Source organism: Centropristis striata, chromosome 4 (genome assembly GCF_030273125.1).
Source record: "Centropristis striata isolate RG_2023a ecotype Rhode Island chromosome 4, C.striata_1.0, whole genome shotgun sequence".
Classification (NCBI taxonomy): domain Eukaryota; kingdom Metazoa; phylum Chordata; class Actinopteri; order Perciformes; family Serranidae; genus Centropristis; species Centropristis striata.
In genome coordinates, this window is record NC_081520.1 from 36,250,599 (window position 1) to 36,270,639 (window position 20,041).

The 20,041-nt window shown below is 38.9% G+C and overlaps 1 protein-coding gene across 1 annotated transcript in view; it reads right to left on the minus strand.

The window, feature by feature from the left end:
- zgc:172282 (leucine-rich repeat and fibronectin type III domain-containing protein 1-like protein) overlaps window positions 1-20,041 on the minus strand; it is a 213,664-nt gene that overhangs the window by 25,378 nt on the left and 168,245 nt on the right. Inside the window, exon 9 of the mRNA XM_059330988.1 lies at window positions 6,067-6,713. Within this exon, the coding sequence (XP_059186971.1) occupies window positions 6,067-6,713 (647 nt within the window). The remainder of the gene's footprint in view (window positions 1-6,066; window positions 6,714-20,041) is intronic.

The window sequence follows — 20,041 nt, forward strand, 5'->3', positions numbered from 1 at the left end:
AATTAAAATGAACAAGAAATTGAAGAAAACAATGGTCTAATATTTTTCTTCCATGACTGTATGTGGAAATATTCAAGTAAAGTAACTCAATATTGTACTTCAGTTCAGTGTTTCAGTAAATGTACTCAGTTACTTTCCACCACCGGAAGGAAAGAATCTGATGTTTTCTGATCTCGGCAGCCCTCAAAAAACTGTCTGGGTTGTCTTATTTCACAGTTTGTGGGTGGGGTGGGAACTCAAATGTGCGTGCACAAGCACTGAGACAAGTTTTTCACAACGTGTCCACTTTAAAAGGTTCAGCAGAGAGGATAATGAGGCTAAAGTGAGTTTCCCACAAAGTTGTTGTCTCTTTGGTGTAATATTGCAGAGGCAGAGGGATACAGCTGAAACACGAAGATGACTAACTCTGGGAGATGTAGACTTGATTTGTCTCACTTAAACTGCTGAAAACTCATATTTACTTCAGTTTCTCTTTAAAATGCACTTTGGCAGTGAGGAATGTCTAAGTTTCTTCCATTAGTGTAGAATAGGATCACTTTAGCCCCAGTAGGAAAGATTACAGAAAGCAATAACTCTTTCAATATGAGTCTCTTTCTAAGACGCTTGAACCTATCTGAGACGAAATGCCAATTTCTTATCACATATACCTGTTGTTTTTTTTTTTAACAAAAATATTATTGAACACATTCAGAAACAAATTCAAAATTATGTATCCAGTTCATACATATGCTCATGCACCAAACAGTCTATGAAAAGCAAAACAAACAAAAGGAGAACTATCACCCACAATGTGCCTATTTTTTCATGTTGGGTTACATATTTGACAACCGTGGGCCTTTAATGGGGCCTCTCTGTGTATCTGTCAGTTGCTCTGTTCCTCAGGCGCTCTGACTCACTGCGGCTCTCTCTCTCTCTGATCAGATCAATGTTGCCTTTCTCTGCAATGCAGCAACCAGTGAAACACATCACAGACACAGCTACACCCTGAGAAACCCCAACAGCCTCTGTACGTACACAGGAGTATTACCCCTCATTGTAGGTTGCCCTCAAAGTGCCAATGATCCTAGAATCAAAGCGGAGGAAACAAAGAACACAAAGGCCAGCGGTAACTTTTTCCCTCCTGGGTGAAGTGTCAAAATGAAAACTATAATAATTGCGTTGTTTGTCTGCCTAGTTGCAGGCTGGGATGTTCTTTCGGAGCTGATTTGAGCGACACGTTTCAGTCAGCGAAGGTTGGGATGAGGTTAAAGCTCTTAATTAGGCCTATAGGGGGAATGTTTGTGCATATGGTGGCATCTCAGTGCGACAACAAAGTAAAATTCTTGCTAATTCTTGATGCACTATTCTATCCTGTACAGCCCTAATGAGCACTTCTCAACTGCTTTGCTTTGTGTCTCCAATCAAACTCTCTATATGCTATATGAGGGCAAAAAATGTCCTCATATAGCTTCAAAGGTGAGAAAAACAACTAGAAAACAACTTGTTTTACTGAAAGCCAATTGAAAAAATGCATTGACCTATAGCACGTGACACCATAAAAATCTTAACAACTTTTCTTTCATGTAATAATTATAGCTATAAATGTCCAGCAGAGTTCACAGAGGTGAAAACTTTCCCTGAACTTGCCGGCTAAGCTGCTGCACTCTGCACAGATCTCTCGTCTCCTCCCGTTATCAACGTGAGGCTCAATGACACCTCATTTCAACCCATTCACCGAGGCCAATTGAATGACATATCAGCTGCTGATAAAGACAGAATTTGTTCTAATGAAACTCCCATTTCCTACGTGGATTAGTGTTAAAGGGGAAGTGCGCTGGAGCGGGTTTAGTACAGGGAAAATCTACACGAGATGAAAAGTCACACGCTCTTGTCGATTCATATTATTGCACCATTGAGCATTTCAAGTGATCTTTGAGAGCATGTGCAAGTCACTTTCAAAGTTTGAATCAGTAGAACCAGAGCGCTATTACATAAAAAGTAGGTTTTATCTAATAGCCTTTGCTGGCAATGACTGAGTTATATAAAAGCAATTTTCCATCAGTATATTGCATGTTAAGGAAGAAGTATATCATCATATTACAATTGTGCAGCACTGTGCTTTTACTCTCACGCTTTCTGCACCAATTGGGTCATTTAAATGCACAATTATCTCGTTTTATTCTATGAAATGTGTCTCTGTACCTGTCATCCGCTTTCTGAGAGCTATTTCCTGCCAGTAAACCCTCAGCGTATAACTTTAAAAAAACTTTTTTCCAGCTATCACTAAAGGTTGATCCTTAGGCAGTTAAGAGAGACAAGAGATAGTGAATGGAAGCCAAAAGCTCAACTAGAACTAATAGTTCTGAAGCTGAAAATTAAGCCATTTCCTTGCAGAAAAAAAGGTTTTGACTTCACTCAACTTTAGCTTTAGTCACTTACACCCACTGGAACATCTTTAGAAAGTAGCTTCTGGTACCAGCGCATACTTGAGTTTTTTTTTCTTTTTTTTTTTTCTAGGGGGTCGGAGAGGTTTCATCACAAATGCAATGCTGTCCAAGATAATCCAGCCTTCTGTTGGTGCAGACTTTCTATATTGATGTTTTCTTGCTTTTTTCCTTCTTTTATAACATATTTTAGCAATTCTAATCATTGTGGAGAACTTTTATACGCTGCATGAATAAACTTTACGGTGCTTGCTGAGTGCCTGTACTCTTTACTGCCATTACTGGTATACATCTTAGCGCCAACACCCTGCTTTTACTGGTTGTGCAGACACTACCACAAGCCACAGGCCTTCTTACTCTGCAGTATATACATTAATAATAGTTGGGATCGCATCAGTTGCCTTGTGCATTATGTATACTACTATTCCTTGGAAATTATATGTGTCTACCGGATTGTGGTGTCTTACCCCCAGAGGAGTGAGATTATGCTCCTGCTGAATCTAAAGCAAGCAAAGAGGACACCCTAGGGGGCTGAATCAAAACTGTGAGTGTATACAGCTGTCTCAACATACATATGCTGTAATAAGGCTTTAACCTTATGAAGACAAGCGCCTTTACAGCTATGAGTGGTGTCAAAATGTACTTTTGTTAACTTTTTTTTTGTTTATGTATCATTTTTATCGAGAAAGAAACATACGAAATAGAATATTCACACAAAATACACTTTTAGAGTGCTACAGCTAATGTGTAGTGCTTTTAGAAGTCCCTCCAGATACTTTACCGTTTCTTTTACACAGTGTTAGAATCATTTGTGACACTAAGGAAGGTGCACAGATGTGATAAATGAAAAGACAAAATAATTGCAAATGTTTAACATCCTCATGATGGCATTTTTATAAAGGGGGTAATTAGGGTTCTGGATTTCTTCCAGTCTGGTACTGAACTTCAGCCAACCTTCAATAGCCCTTCTATTGTGCTGAACCAACGTCCCGTATTCACTCTGAAGCTGTGAAGGTTGGGTCATTCTAAATGGAAAGCAAACCTTATCAGGGTGCTTAAAGTCTAATAGTTTGTAACATCCTAATGGAGGACACACAAGGAACCCCAACTGGAATAATGTTATTTGGGGCTGCAATAGGTGTTCCCACTTCCATTACCAAATCCCTCTCTCCTCTGACTCCAACCCACAAAGAGTTCTTTAGCTGCTGACACAGTGTTACTAACTATGCATGAGAAAAAAGGCCCCAACAGTGCTGTTTCCTGCAACAAGGTCACAGCATCAGGCACAATTCACTTGCAAACAAAATACTCAGTAGCTTCTTAAACATTAAGCTGCGAGCAGCTTGGAATTCTTTCAGTTACATTCCTACCTATCTAACATATATGTATCATCCAACAAGTTATCCAACCTAAACAGGAAAATAGGTAGTTTGTCAATACCAGCCGTAACGACCCATTTAGTGGTTCGTGGTACAGACCAGAGCGTTCTAAAAATAGCACACATCATTAAAAAAAGGCTGCAAGTTTGTTGAATTTAGGCTACAAAACCACTAATCTAGGTTTAGGGCAAAAAACTTCACGGCGAGACGTTATACAAGACAGCTTAAAAATTAAATTAAATGTTTGTAAATAACTGACATAGTTAAAATGACATAGTTACAAGGACGATGCTAATGCTCGCCTACAATGTTGTCCCTGGAACTGCACCCACCTACTTGAACGCCCTGATACAGGCATACGCTACCTGGCGACCATTGCGCTCTTGTAATAAACGATAGCTGGCTCTGCCAACCGTTCGTCCAAGGCGAACTCTTTGCATCTGTTGTTCCCCGTTGGTGGATCGCACTACCAGTTCCTACCAGAGCAGGGGCGTCCCTCTCTACCTTTAAAGAACTCCTGAAGACCCAGCTCTTCAGAGAGCCATCCGACCTCTACAACTCATCCAGAATGCAGCTGCTCGATTGGTCTTCAATCTTCCCAAATTTTCACACACAACACCCCTCCTCCGCTCCCTCCACTTGCTACCGGTGGCTGCGCGGATACGTTTCAAGACTCTAGCTCTGGCATACTCTGCTGCTAACGGTTCAGGTCCTACTTACATCCAGGACCTTGTCAAACTCTACACCCCTGCCCGTCCTCTATGCTCTGCATCAGCCAAACAGCTGGCGACTCCCACCCTGCGTGGGTCAACTCGCCTCAAAACCTCTTCCAGACTTTTCTCTATCTTGGCTCCCAAATGGTGGAACGAGCTCCCCACCAACATCAGGACCTCAGACAGCCTGGACATCTTCCGCCGCAGGCTGAAGACCTATCTCTTCCAACAATAACTCTGTTAAGTCATGGTCACCTAACAGATATATTAAAAAAAAAAAAAAAAAAAAAAAAAACTCTTATTCTTTTCTCTTCTTTTCTTCTTTAACATATATCACTCCTTTAGCGATGACAGTTAGCTCTTAAAGTTATGTACTTACTCGATTCCTATGGTCTATGTCTAGTACCATCAGGTTGAATGCACTTATTGGAAGTCGCTTTGGACAAAAGCGTCAGCTAAATGACATGTAATGTAATGTAAAAAAGCATCTTCTCTCCTAGCGCCACACAATTCTACTCCCACAAACTTAAAAATTGTCAGTAGCACTTATTACTGCACTAAAGGCTCTTATCACACTATACATTGATTATTTCCCTTTTTCTGTAAGTCGCTTTGTATAAAAGCGTCTGATAAATGACAAAATGTAAATGTAATGATGTGACTACGGGAAGTGAAATAAAATTGTAATGCACAAACACACATGCACAGAAGTTCGGTGATGTTTAAATCACATTATTTGCTTTTGTTTTCACATTGGACACAAACCCCTTCTCCTGGGTGAAAGTCAAACATCAGCCCGACCTAACCACCCCGAGTGACTTCCGTCATTTATACTCAGCATCGCCATGAATCAAGATTACTATGCCCACTAAGGGGAAATGGAGGACAGTCGAAAATGTAAATATGGGTTGTATTTTGCTGCATATACAAATGACCTATAGGGTCGTTGTTGAGCAGAAAACAGTTTTGTATCTTCCATTGTTTGGGAGCTTGGTAATTGGCAAGAGCAGAATTTAAAATCAATTGGCTCGGAGGATTTTGGGTTGTAGGTTAATTCCACTACACTGTGAGAAGGTTAATTCAAGATGTTTTGTTTCATGTGAAAATAAGAGCAAAACCATTCTCATGCAGCGCGAGAAACGCTGCGATCTGATTTGTCACCAGCTGTAGAGTAGAGAGTTAACTAGGACTCCAGCTCTACAGACAGAACACGTGTTTCCTCCTCTGTCTCTCTTACTATCTTCCCAGTGCACGAGGATGGCATCTCTCTTATTCATTCTCTTGTTCACACTCACTCAGTTTCTCACTGTTCCACTCTCTGTTATTATCTTGCTCAATTTCACACCCTCAATTACACATTGTCTATTTTTCATCCTTCATGTCTTTCTGTTGGACTGTATTTTTTCTTTGTTCTCCCTTCTTGGTAGTTCCCTGCTCTTTTTTTTTTTTATCAACTTTTATCGTCTGTTGTTTCCACCTCTCTGAAATGCTTCCCTTTCGCTCCGCTGCGTGCTACCTCTACGTCTATCTCCCTGTCTGTCTCTTTACTACCTGCCAGTTCCTTGGGGGAGACGGGCTCTTTGGCAACAGATGGCGGCCTGCTTTTCATCTCAATGGCGACCCTGGAGGAGAAGCGGGCCTTGGTGGGCGAGAGCAACTCCTCATTGGCCAAGGAGTCAGTCCTTGTCATTATGCTCCGTCCACTTGCCTCCTCGACCAATGCCACAGTGTCTCTCAGAGTGTTGCTAGGTGACATGGCCCTGGACGACGCTAGTGCTTGGTCGTCCTGACTGTCGGGCATTTTTGAAGCAGAGCGAGGGAGGACTTGGACCTGGCCGCCTCCTCCCTGTCCGTTGCTCTGCGGTCTTGGCGTTGTTGCCGCGATGGCTGCTTTTCCGTGGCCTGACCCTTGGTGGCTGTAAACCTTGTATCGTATCATTAAGATGATAATAAAAACCAGCACGGAAGCAACAATAATCCCTCCTATGATGATGATCATAGTGCCACCCAGGAAGTGGCTGTGCAGCGCCTGACACTGGCTGAACTCCGTGTCCGTGGTGAACGACAGACAGCCCAATGGACGCGTTGCAGTCAGTGATGTGATGACATCATCGAACACAGCCAGGACGCAGAGATCGTAGTTGCGTCCAGCGGCGAGGTCTCGCACTAGGAAGTCATTACTGCTGGATGGAATCATCCTGCCAAAGCAAAGACAAAAGAAACAAAGATATTAGTGTTAGGTAATTAAACAACTTTCAACTAATTAATAAGCATGAATCAGAAGAAAGTTCATTTCATGGGTCTGTAAGTTTTGAATAATAATTGTCTTTTGAAAATACAGTTTGGGAGAAATTCTAGGCAGAAAAAGAGACAGCATTCAATGCATCCACTTCTTTAATTTACACAAATTGCTCCCATAACCTAGTCAGTGTATAATACAAATCATAATGTAGAGAAAAAAACAAGATAACTTTAATTTCAAGCTTTTTCCTTGGACAAAATACTAACTCCTAAAAAGCTACTTTTTTGTTACATCTGTTCCAAATGACACAGTTCTTCAAATGCAACTTCTTCGTAAACTATAGGAAACAAATAGCAAAAATGTACAATATATCAGTTTAAGTCAGCCATAACATTGCCACACAAAGTCACTTGTAAAATGCATGCACATAAATGCATGAATACCTATACAGTTGCAATGTTAATCAACAGGCAGCAGGGCTGTATTTTAGTATCAGAAGCTTTTGGTTTTCATTTGTAGTGTGAATAGTATTGACAAATTATGTTTAAGCAGGCTTTGGTTAACTGCGGGTAAACAGTCCATGTAAAAAGTGATCTCGGAACCAATGAGCTATTGTCTGACAACGATTTAGCTCTTTAGTAACTTAGCTACATTGCTAAACTGGCTACTTGTGAAACTTCGACTCATTTTGTTGTAGACGCAGAATGTAAAAGTCAGTTAATTGACTCAAAGTCCAGACAGAGGCAGATGTTACATTTAAGGAATAGTTTAATTGTTGCAACAGATTAAGAGCTGATACCCACTGGGCCCTGCACATGCTCATATAGCGGTCCATCTGGGTTTGGTTCTACATGCGTGTGCATGTCTACGTGCATGTTCTTTTGGTGTTGTCTAGATGTTGTGTTCTGGGCAGCTGACAACATAATTCTGGCACCATACAGTCATGGAAAAATTATTAGACCACTCTTGTTTTTCTTCAGTTTATTATTCATTTTAGTGCTTGGTACGACTAAAGGTACATTTGTTTGGACAAATACAATGATAACAACAAAAATAGCTCATAAGAGTTTAATTTAAGAGCTGATATCGAGCAATTTTCCATTTTTTTTTTCTTGATAATGATTTTGGTTATTATCAAGAAAACCATGGAAACTGTCTAGATATCAGCTCTTAAATTAAACTATTTTGAGCTATTTTTGTTATCTTTATATTTGTCCAAACAAATGTACCTTTAGTTGTACCAGGAAGTTAAATGAACAAGAAATTGAAGAAAACATTGGTCTAATAATTGTACTTTGGTTCTGTCATAATGTAAATCCCATAATTCATCTTACAGAAATACCGTGCATTCTCGTACCTCAAGTTGCTAAATGGACTGTAAACAATGACTAATGCATGGAAGTGTAATTCTTGGCCCAAATATCCCTCATCCAGATGTCTGTTAGCTATGCCGGAACCACAAAGATATTGTCCCTAGAGGTTAAATCTGCATCAGAGCAATAGCCGATGGGATTAGAGATTGATATAAAGGTATCTGGGCAGGCAAGTTTCAATTATTTTGCTTTAAATGGAGAGTTCTACCACATTACAGATATCAAATTCTGTATGATAACTCTAACAACAGGCTGAAGTAGTATGCCCTGAAGTCCACCTGTACTTCACTACAGCAGGGTTAGATATCAAACCATTGGAGGTCAGCATAGACAAGATTCCCATGGGGTGTTAAGTTGTTCTTTAAAATGGTGTGACTGTAAAAGAGGAGCAGTACGGCCATTATGTTACCTGCTGAATCATGTCACAATGTCTTGCAACAATGCTCTCAATGACATTGCACTGTGGAGTTGCTCTCATAGAAGCAAACAAACTAACAACTGGCATCAAAAAGCCAAGATACCTGCCAACACAAACCTGCTCTGTCCAACTCTGTCTGTCCACTCAGCAGCACACTGTACACACACACACACACACACAAAAAAAAAAAAACCTCCTTTCCCAAAATGACTTATGGCTACACCTGGTTGTATTGCTCCCTTGTATTCTGTCGTGTGCTATTATATGAAAGCTGAAGCGGTGACACATGCACCATCACCATATATTTCCATGCAGTGCCGCCTGTGGCACAGCAGCCACCTCATCGTTCTTATTTCCCCACAGAGTTAGAATTCATAAGCCTACGATCTGACAAACCCTCACACAGATCCATCCCCCACAGCTGCAGGAATCATCATTCTCTGATTAAACGCATTCCTGATTCTTACCATTGTCAACTTCTATCTCAGTCTTTCCCGAGGTAAATGCCGTAGCTCTAGTTTTTCCTTGGCAGTGCGCTTTCCTGGGGGAAATTCAGGGGGGTGGAAATCACCCAGGTAAACAAGAACAATGCTTTTTTCTGTGTTTTGCTTTCTCTCTCTTCTTTCTGCTTTCTCTAGGGGTCTTCAGAGTAACTAGCGGAATTGTCAAACACCCATATGTCATAGCTGCATTTTTATCTAAATCACATTTCCCTCGTGCTTCATTCACATTTTCCCCCATGTACTGTAAGTCTTTCTGCCTGTGCCCATCCCTCCCCCATGAATGTATTTCCACCTCTGCACCGAGACAGGCAGGCTTTGTAATATACTCAGAGTGAAATAGAACTGATGGGAGGCTAGTGTGTGTGTGTGTGTGTTTGTGAAAGCCAGTGGGCAGTAGGGTATTGGCTGGCCCAGTCTCAGTGCCAAGCTCATCGATGGCATTGAACCACCACCAGGAAGTATATCTTGGCAGATAGCTCTGTGTGTGTGTGGTGTGTGGTGTGTGTGTGTGTGTGTGTGTGTGTGTGTCTGTGTGTGTGTGTCTGTGTGTGTGTGTGTGTGTGTGTGTGTGTGTGTGTGTGTGAGTGTGTGTGTGACCTTGTGTGCTGTTGTGAAGTCTGGTGTGAAAGGATCCCTGGACTGAGTTCTTAATAGGAATCGAACCAGGATACTTCAACTGCCCTGATGTCTTGCCGAAGGGTACCAGCGTGATGTGAGAGCAGAGCTGGACCAGGCTCCCCATAAGCAATTTCAAGCAGGAGTATTGAAAGTAAAAAGAATATATATAGTCATAGAAAACAGTACAACTGTCCACCTTATTAAACTGCAAAAAACTACTGACTGGGAGGTTTCCTAACTGTGTTTGAGCAAAATGATACCATGTCTGTTTGCCTCCCTTCTCATCTTTGCAGGCAGACAAACTAAATCATAGTTTATTAGGGGGGAAACTTCAGGGAAATCAGTGGGAGACCAGGGCCGTCCTTCAGTGAAATCCACAAACAACATATGGGCCTCTAATCCGATATCTGCAGTCTGACACACTGTTTTCCATTTCAACAACTTATTGCTTAAATTTAAACCGTACTTTTGCTGTTTGTAAGAACACGATCTGTGGTTGTCACGATGCAACCTGAGGTGTAGAAATGCCCTTTAGAGCCACAACGTCTGACTCAAAACATGTTATGTGAAAATCGTGACTGAGTCTAATTAAATTGTCATGGAGACAGAGGGAGCAACATGTGACTTTAACACCTCTGGTGATAACTTTGCATCGGTTGTCACAATATACAGTTGTTAGTAATTCTTTTTTTTTTTTTAATTAGTTAAAAGTGAAAATGTTTTTTTTTTAGTACATTGGAATGTTTGACTCAGCATGTAACGATTAAACTTTCATGGTGTGGAGCAATGCCTAAGCAGAATTTTATAGGATCCCACTGTCATCACTTAAAAAAGCTGGGGTGGTGTGAGATGTTATTTTGCCAATGCAGTATATGACAACAGAGAAACAATGAAGAAGTTGAGTGTCATGCATGTGTATTCTCAGCCAGTCACTGACATTTTCTCTGTGTTAGAGTTTTCTGTCTATCGGCTTTGTTTCAGTGAGCTCTTTGTCCTGTTTTGTTCTATTTCATAATGACACTGACGAGAATATGACAGTTACATCCTTCTGTGGGCACAAAACACATCAATAAATCTGCTGGTTAATCATAAGGGTAATAAACAAAATGAAGACTAAATGCATAATGTCAGGGTTCGCTGATGATTAATGTCTATAAACATGCATGTGAATGCATAATATGTAGGCAGTTGGACAAGATTTGGTATCTGATGCATTCTGGTTACCGTTGGTAGTTAGAGTTATTTTGACTTTTGAGTGGATGGTGGTAGAGCTGGGCGATATGGCCAACATTTTTCATCTTGATAAAGGTAATGTCATATCTCAATGACATCTATCATGATGTAGCATGTTTTCTGGTTATTCGGTTAATAAAATATGTGAAATAACTACATGGTGAAGCATATCTTTGGGTGTTCCATACTCAGTGTTAACTAAAACAGCACAGTCAGTGAAATGATGTAACTTGCCGCAATGCAATTTGGCTTCTGGTTTTTGACATTGTGATACAAACATTAAAGAAAAATATATACAACAAGCATTTTCATATTGTTTAAGTGAAATATAGTGTCATATCACCCAGCCCTAGTACTTGTAATTATCTAATTAGACAATGCAATTTTGATATCTCAATATTTGTTTTTATCACGATACAATGCAAAGAAAGACGTTAAATTATTGTATAGAATTATTGCCCAGCCCTAGGTGGTGGTTAAATGCAGGTGGAGAGCAAATGGTGCGGAATGCAATCTTGGAATCCATCGGCTATCGTCTGATCATTTACCTTTTTTTTTTTCTTCGTTTCTTATCTATATGCTCATCTGTTTATAGAGATTAGCTGAAATGTCATCTGGACCCAAAAGACCTTCAGATAGTATTGATGAAGTTGCTTAATTGGGCTTTAAATGATAACCAGCAAAGAAAAGAGGAGGTCTTGGCCCGGTCAGACTGATAGCTGATGGTTTCCAAGATTGGCTGGTGATTCATTTTCATTTGATATAACACAAGCTTTCCCCAATATAATATTTTCAATGAGCATTCATCATGTGCATTAGGTATGCAGCCCTCCTCTTCACCTTGCTCACACTGGCTATGAGTTTCTATTCTTGGCATAAATCTGTAAACCCCACACACTGCTGGACTTGGTCAGATGCCAGGTCATAAATATCAATTATGTTAACACTGAAGCAGCTAGGATCAATCTAATCCAACCAGATTGGGAGAGACTGAGTCAGTGAACCCTTTAACACTACCCAGATAATCTTTTTACAACTGTCGGCGTTTCCTCCAAATACAAATTTCTCCTGCAATTTTCAAGAGAAGCGAAACTGGTGGAAATCAGCGTGGAATATCCCCTGCTCTGTCCCCCAGCCTGCAAGTGCTCAGTTCTTAATCAGAATCAAACCGGGGAACTTCCGCTGCCCCGAGGCCTTGCTAAAAGGCAGCACATGAACCGGAGAGTGTGTGGGCGGGATCAGGTGGAAGGAATTCATGGGGGGGATGTTATACCACCACCACCTGCCTTGTTAAACTTGAAGGATCTGAGCAGAATTGAATGCTTTACTGCTTACACTTGTGTACATGAATTTTAACTATTTTTGTACAGATGTATTCCTTCTTATTTCACCCAGAATGACTCAAAAATGTCAGTTACAGAATACCTTGAAGCAGTGGATTTATTGTCTTGCTCAAGGACACTTTAACTGGCAGTCTTCCTATTCACACCATATTAGGGCTGGGCGATAAATCAATATAAAAGATATATCGATATATTTTTCAATGTGATATGGAATAAGACCATATCGCATATATCGATATAGTTAAAAATATATATTATTTCTTTATATATTAATGCTGCCCTTACTAGGGTTTTGTCATATTTAGTTATTTTGTAATGTCCGTTATTCTTTTCTCACATAAATATATTTATTTCAGAAAAAGAAAAAAGGATTGGCCTATTTTATTTCATAGGCTGTTTTTATTTAGGATTTTTTATTTATTTAAATGTGCTCTTTATGGAGCTTTTATTAAAAAAAAAAGGTACTCCTGTTGTTATACGGTATTTATGTTCAATTTTGTTTAACAGTTTCAATAAAACTACTTGGGACATGTCATATTTGGCTTTGACTTTGACTGAACATTTGCTCTCGCTTTGTGATTAAAATATCGGGATGTATATCGAATTTCAGCCTAAACATATCAGGATGTGACTTTTGGTCCATATCGCCCAGCCCTACCCCATACACTGTTGCCAGATGTACCAAAATGATTGCAGCAATTTAATTTATATTCAATAAAATCCACATATGGCATTTAATTTGGTTGCTGGGCAGCATCTGTTTATGTTTTGTACATCCACAGTTATACAGATGTGTGAGAATTGATGTCGCATTTCTTACGGAGCAATAATTAACTGTGGCTGGGAGTTTTGGGTCTTGTGCAAGTGTGTCATGACTTTTTCTAAAAAAAAAAAAAAAAAAAGGGACAAGGACTGCTGGGCAAAGCAGAAATGGTTCAGCAAGCCCATTTGACACTGCAATCATACTGGATGATTTATTCAGTTAATGGGTTCAACCACGGACACACACACTCACACACACTCAGACAGAGTTAAACAGCTTAATGGATTCCTTTCCTCCACAACTTAGATTCAAAGACACACAGAGCTACTGAGCCAAACTAATAGTTTGTACCATTACGCCACTCTGTCTCTCACAAACACACACACACACACACACACACACACACACACACTATACAAACAGATCAACAGTCAGTTGTGTTTTGTCATTCCTCGGTTTATCCTCACACCCACAGGCATACAACGCATGAACGTGCTCCCACACACGGCTGAAAAGCTCATTCAAATACACAAACAGATAAACTATCTCACTGTTTGAATTGGACAGATTACTACATGCAGTGTGATCTGGCTCCATGTACACATGCACAAGAATACAGCAAGCATGACAATAGCCTGATTAATGTGTTGAAATGATTGCATAAGATGACAACTCCTCAAAATAATCCCATCCTCCCCATTTATTTTTTTCCTTAACAGAGCTGTTAACACATGATCACTATAACGAAACCTTTGATTAGCATGAGCCTTTGTTTTCCTACGGAAGAGCGATCACACCAAACCTTGAGGCTCTGCTGCTCTGCACACAGCACACAGCTTAGATTTAACATTGTGCTGCTGCAGTAGAAGTGCAAATTATTTGAACTTTTCTTCAAAATGTGACAGTCCTGAACTGACCCACATGCAAAGAGGAACAATGACAAAAGACATCACATGCAGCTTGTACAGAAGTAAACATGGAGGCCACTGAAGTCAGTGTTTATAGTTTGATTTATATTGAAGGCATGGAATTTGAGAACAGATGATAACAAGGACAGAGAAAAAGAGAGCCAACTTTTTTATCAGTGTCTTTTTGTGGAACAATGCAGAGTAGAACCTGTATTTTTGGATAGTGGGAGCAAGGAGTGGTGGGATGTATCTTTAATTCATTGAAAAATATTTCATCCAAAGTTTCAGGATGTCAAGGACCACTTTTAACTATATTGCAGCTGTCTTCCATGTCTGGATTCACCAAGTGACTCCTGGTGCTGTGAGTTGTGCAGTTGTCAATCTAGAGTGACATAAAGTCACATTAATTCCACCACGACTGGCCGCATTACAAACATTTCAAACCTGAATCAGATTTATTGATGATGAAAAATACCCATCTGATTTGTGCCACTTCTTGTCTGCAGTCTGAACGTCAACCAGGATGATTAAAAAAAAACTTTATTAGGAAGAAAAACAGTTCTGCAGCCGTATGTCAATAAGCCCATGAGCTGAGAATTAAGTTGGATAAAGCTACAGTTTGCAAACTGAAAGTTGTAATAACAATTATAAAACACACAGAAATACAAGAGTATTAATTTGTGCAAACTAGCTTACTGTATCAAACCTTGCTAGCATGAATTACTAGGTTTAATTTGATCCAAAACTTATTTAAACACAAAACACATGTAACACATGCATTAAATATGCAAGATTACTGTGAAAACTAACCTCATATCTCTTCAGGGGCTAAAACAAAAAACTTTGAATTTCTTGACGTTATCTTACAGTGTAATCACAGTTGAATTAGTTTTACAGTCGACAGGATCAAGTGTCTTTCCATTCTTTCAAAATAAAAGCGTCCATTATCTTTTGCATAGTGCTGTATATATATCTTTTATTTTGCCGATGTATGCATGTTTTTCTACTTACTAGAGTATGTAGAAAAACATAGTGATTAATCGATTAATTAATCGTTAATGTAATAGATGCTGGAGTTGGCAGGCTTCTTTTTAACAGTGTTCACATTGTTTATCTCAGTCTTTACCTCATTCTTATCTTTCTACTTCCAAATGCATTTTAATGTCATGATAATGGTGTATGATGATGATGATGATGATGATGATGAATCTACCTTACTAGTCCCTTCACCTGCTGCGCATGTTTAAAAATTTCACGTCTTGAAATGCTGGTCACTTGTTTATTCCCTCTCTTTATTTCTCATTTTCGTTTCAACCCGACTTTTAACTCAGTGACTTCCACAGACATTTAGAAAGTTGTCTTTTCTCTATGGACAATTTACTCTTTGAACTCTGGTGTTAATAATGCTCGTTAATACAAATTGCACCCAAAATTCAACCGTGACTATTTTTAACCTCTGCTGGGAGCCCAATGACATTTCACAATGACCAGTTGGAACTGGGGAGCAAGGCTTCCTCCCCCCGTGCTGTGACAGAGAGCAATCTGTCACAGCAAATGCATCATCCAGAATACTGAATAGCTATGGTAATGTTTCCCTCTCTGCATATTTTTCAGGTGTGATCTGGTTCTGAGAAAATTGTTTGTTCCTCTCAGCGTGTTTTGTAACCATCAGAACCTATTTTCTCATGTATCTCTACATTTTAACAGAGAATACACTATATATTGACATGCTTCCTCCCCCTTCATCGGCTTTCATTTCTTGCCTTTTCATCTCCTCTTTCAACACCACTGCAATCGAACACTAGTAATTACTGTCAAGATTGCTGTCATTTCCCCAGGTTATTCCTTGTCTGTTTGCCGCAAAGCACACCTTAAGTGCGCTCATTCACCATCTAACTGCTTGATCGCTGCAATGGATACAATAGAATAGAATTTGCATACTTTCCTCTACAACTAGACCTGTCAGACCATATAATAGGATATATATATATATATATATATATATATATATATATATATATATATATATACCTAAGGGTTCCCCTTTAACTTTTGAGGGTTATTGAGACTGTTGAATTTTGTATTTTGTACTATATATGCGCATACTATCTCTGTACCTGGATGATTTTCCCATACTTTACTTTCAGTATGGGGATGAGTTTGGGCACTTGTGTGCTTTTAATACAGTATGTCAAAAAGCTAGAATATTTTCTGACTAAAATCCAGTGTGGACATGCACTTGTAGTGGTTCTATAGAAATCATGTGCAGTAATTCAATTTCTCACACTGTTGTTACATATACACACACGGTTGCCCAGAAAATTGGAATAATCTAGTTTTCAGGCAGAATCCTCTGTTGATTGTGGTTTCATTTTCATTGTGATGTTTGGAAGAGATTGATTAATAAAGCTTTGAGAAGATATACACTTTATCGGTCAAGAACAAATCATTGTCACAATCTTTTCATGGAAAGAGGTAAAACATATTTCATTCCAACTTCATGAGCGACTTATTATTTGTACATATCTCTATTTACTTAAAATGTATTTCTATATTTCCGTATTTCTATTTTTTTTCTATTTGTACATATCTCAATTTACTTCAAATATATTTTTTAGATTTCATGTTTATATTTTTATTTATATTTGTACATATCTCTATTAACTTTAAATTTATTTCTATATATCATATATATATATATATATATATATATATATATATATATATATATATATTTGTACATATCTCTATTTACTTCAAATGTATTTCTGTATTCATATTTTTATTTATATCTGTACATATCTCTATTTACCTCAAATTTATATTTATATTTATATAATATAAGACAGATAGATAGATAGATAGATAGATAGATAGATAGATAGACATTTGTACATATCTCTTTTTACTTGAGACTTGTTGCATTTGTATTTCATATTGTTATTGTATATTTAGTGTAGCACACTTTTCTAATCTTTATTTATTTACAGACTTACTTTTTTATTTTTCTTATACAGCTGCAACTGTAACAAAAACAATCCTTAGACTTATGTGCAGACTGGGATCTCTAAATTTCTACTCTTCTGCAAACTAAATTGTTCTAAACCATTTTTTTCCACTCGGCGGTTATGAATGTTAACAAAAAGATATTACTGTAATACCACAAACGATGATGCAGGCTTCAGAAATACTTTGTTACTGCCAGGAAGTTGCTTTAAAATCACATAAATTGTCCTTTGAAAATCAAATCAATTTGCATCACCACATATTGCCACTTGTTTTAATGAGGTGGCTCAGGAGCTAGAGCGGTCTTCCTTTAATCACTAAGCCGGCGGTTTGATCCCTGACTCCTCCTGTCCACATGTCAAGGGGCCTTGAGTGAGACACTGAACCTCAAGTTGCTCCCTGAGTGCTTTACAGCGACCCACTGCTCCTAACCCTTAGGTTGTGTTAAATGTAAAGGTCTAATTTCAAATGCATATGCCAATCAACAATAAAGTTAAAAGTAACATACATAAGTTATGGTTGTTATAAAAAGTGTTTATAAGGGTAGGTTTACAGGTTTCATTTATGAGATTGAGAGATGTCTAAGCCTATCACGCTCGGTCATGGATTTCACTACCTTGTATAACCCATAAAGGCCAAGACAGACACGAGCAGTAAACCCAATATTAATATTGGTATGCAGCTTCAAGTCTTCCTTCAAAAACCCATGGCTGATGTTCTATTTTTTTTTTCTTTTAGAGTTTACAAAAAAAACTTAAAACACAAGGCAGACACATAAAACATTCAGGGTTCTTACTGGTGCCTGAAATCCTTGAAAATGCTTGAATTTAAATGTTGTATTTTCAAGGTTTAAAAAGTGCTTGGATTTTGGATCAAGTGCTTGTAAATGCAATGCAATGAATTTCTTACTGTATTTTTCTTGCAATCTGACTATAGATAATCGCATGTTCAATAACGAGTAGCCTATCTGAAATGAAGGCCGTTCCTCCTAAAAGTACTAATCTAAAACATGCAATTTTCAACCGTTGTACGGTACTGAAAAAGCTTGAAAATGGACCTTGAAAGTCCTTGAAAAGTGCTTAAATTTGACCACTCAAAAAGTGTATGAACCTTGAACATTATTCAAACTGGAAATACTGCTTTACAGTTGTATGCCTCTGCCAAACAGCTTTGCTGCAGTTTATTTCCTGTCTGTCCAGACTCATATATAGCCATGGGAGAAGACAACTCCATACAAATATGGATGTTGCTGCCAAGTTCTTAAAACTGGATGTTTGACATACGTCTCCAACCTGACAGCACAGGATATCTATACAATAACCACAGTTTAAGGGTGGAGAGACGAGATTAATGTCAATTCTGTACCCAACCAAATGTCTCCCCTTCTTTTACAGACTTATGGCGCTGAATAATGTTTCTAAAATTATTTTTGCACAACATTATGACTTCACAGTTGAGATGACCTTCACTTAGGCCTGGGCGATTGTATGATTGCAATTAGTTTTGTAAGAAATTTCAGTATGAATACGGTGATCAGCTGTGAGCATATTTACTCAATCAAACATGTATTGAAATGTGTCTGACCGCAAATCAGAGAAGTAAACAGAAAGACCGAACGTGGAGTAAACGCAGAGCTGAGGGCAGAAAAATAGATCGTAGAAATAGAAAATGGAGCAATAAACCAGGGAGGTACAGGTGAATGTTGTTAGGCTCACAATTTGTTTATTTTCAGTCTTGCATACATGCAAAAACACTCAGCACTGTAAAGTAGTTCACTGTGTTGTCTTATATTTTTCTACATTTGTTGTACTGTTGATTAAAAACAGTTTTTATATTTTTCTATGTTCATCTTATTTAGTTAGTTGTTTTTTACTTTGTATGTAAAAATAAAAAATTTAAGTTTAAAAACAATATAAAAAATCGTGATAATAGCCGAGATCGGACGAAATGAAAATATATATTGTCATCATTTGTCTTGCCCAACCCTACCTTCATAATTTTATCCAATCAGACATTTGTGTAAAATTGTGTCATAATTAGTGTATAAGATCTCTCCAAGGATATTCAAGTGGACATTTGTGCAAAATAGAAATAACTGAGATTTCACATTCATAAGAATGGGGAAAAATGTGAGGTCACAGTGATCGTGACCTTTGACCTCAAAAATCTAATTACTTATTCCTTAAGTTCACGTGGACATTTGTGCCAAGTTTGAAGAAATTTCTCCCAAGCATTCCTGAAATATTGTATTCACACACACACACACACACACACACTCATTTGGATTCAAGGCACAATGGCACAACAGCTGCCATTATATCCGTACAGCAGAGGTGCAGTCAGTCCAAGGCTCCTGAAGCCCTTGGTGTCCGTGGCCAAATGGCATTAATACATGCTAATAGACCTGTTATCAGCAGCTCTACTTTGTTAGCATGTCATTATTGTCTTGTCTCAGGCGAGAACAGTGACGGGTTCGTTAGAGACGCTTGTTACAACAGCAGAGTGACGAGGGCCGATGCACCGCTGAGTCCTGAGTGTGTGCGCATGTTCACGAGTGAGTGTTCCCCGTCTGAGCGCGGCTGACATTTCCATGCCCGCTGCGGATATCTATACTCACGTGCACATCTGTGTCAGTGCATGAGCCTGACATTTTCATGCTGTCTGCATTCAGTTATGTTGACTGACGGGAGGACGCTTTGTTTGTAAATACTGTCCATCAATCAGCCCTTGGGCACACACACACACACACACACGCACACGCACACACACACACACACACACACACACACACACACACTCATATGAGATGTCATGAAGTCACATCCGGAGCCCTGGGTTCTGACTGTTGATCTAAGCAAAACGTCAAGTGAATATTTATGATAATGTGCCCTGGCTCTTATAAATAATTTAATGTGCCAATTATTCCTCCAGTGCAGGCTCTACAGAGTAGAGGAGGGCAAAGGGTTGACAGCAAAGTCCCTGCAGCACACACGCGCTGTCCGTCCTGCCCGCCACGCTGCAAAAAATGACACAAAATGTGTCACCGAATTGTGGAAGGATGGATTGATGGATGTGTGCCCCCACATTAACATAACTTTACATTAACATAACTTCAAATC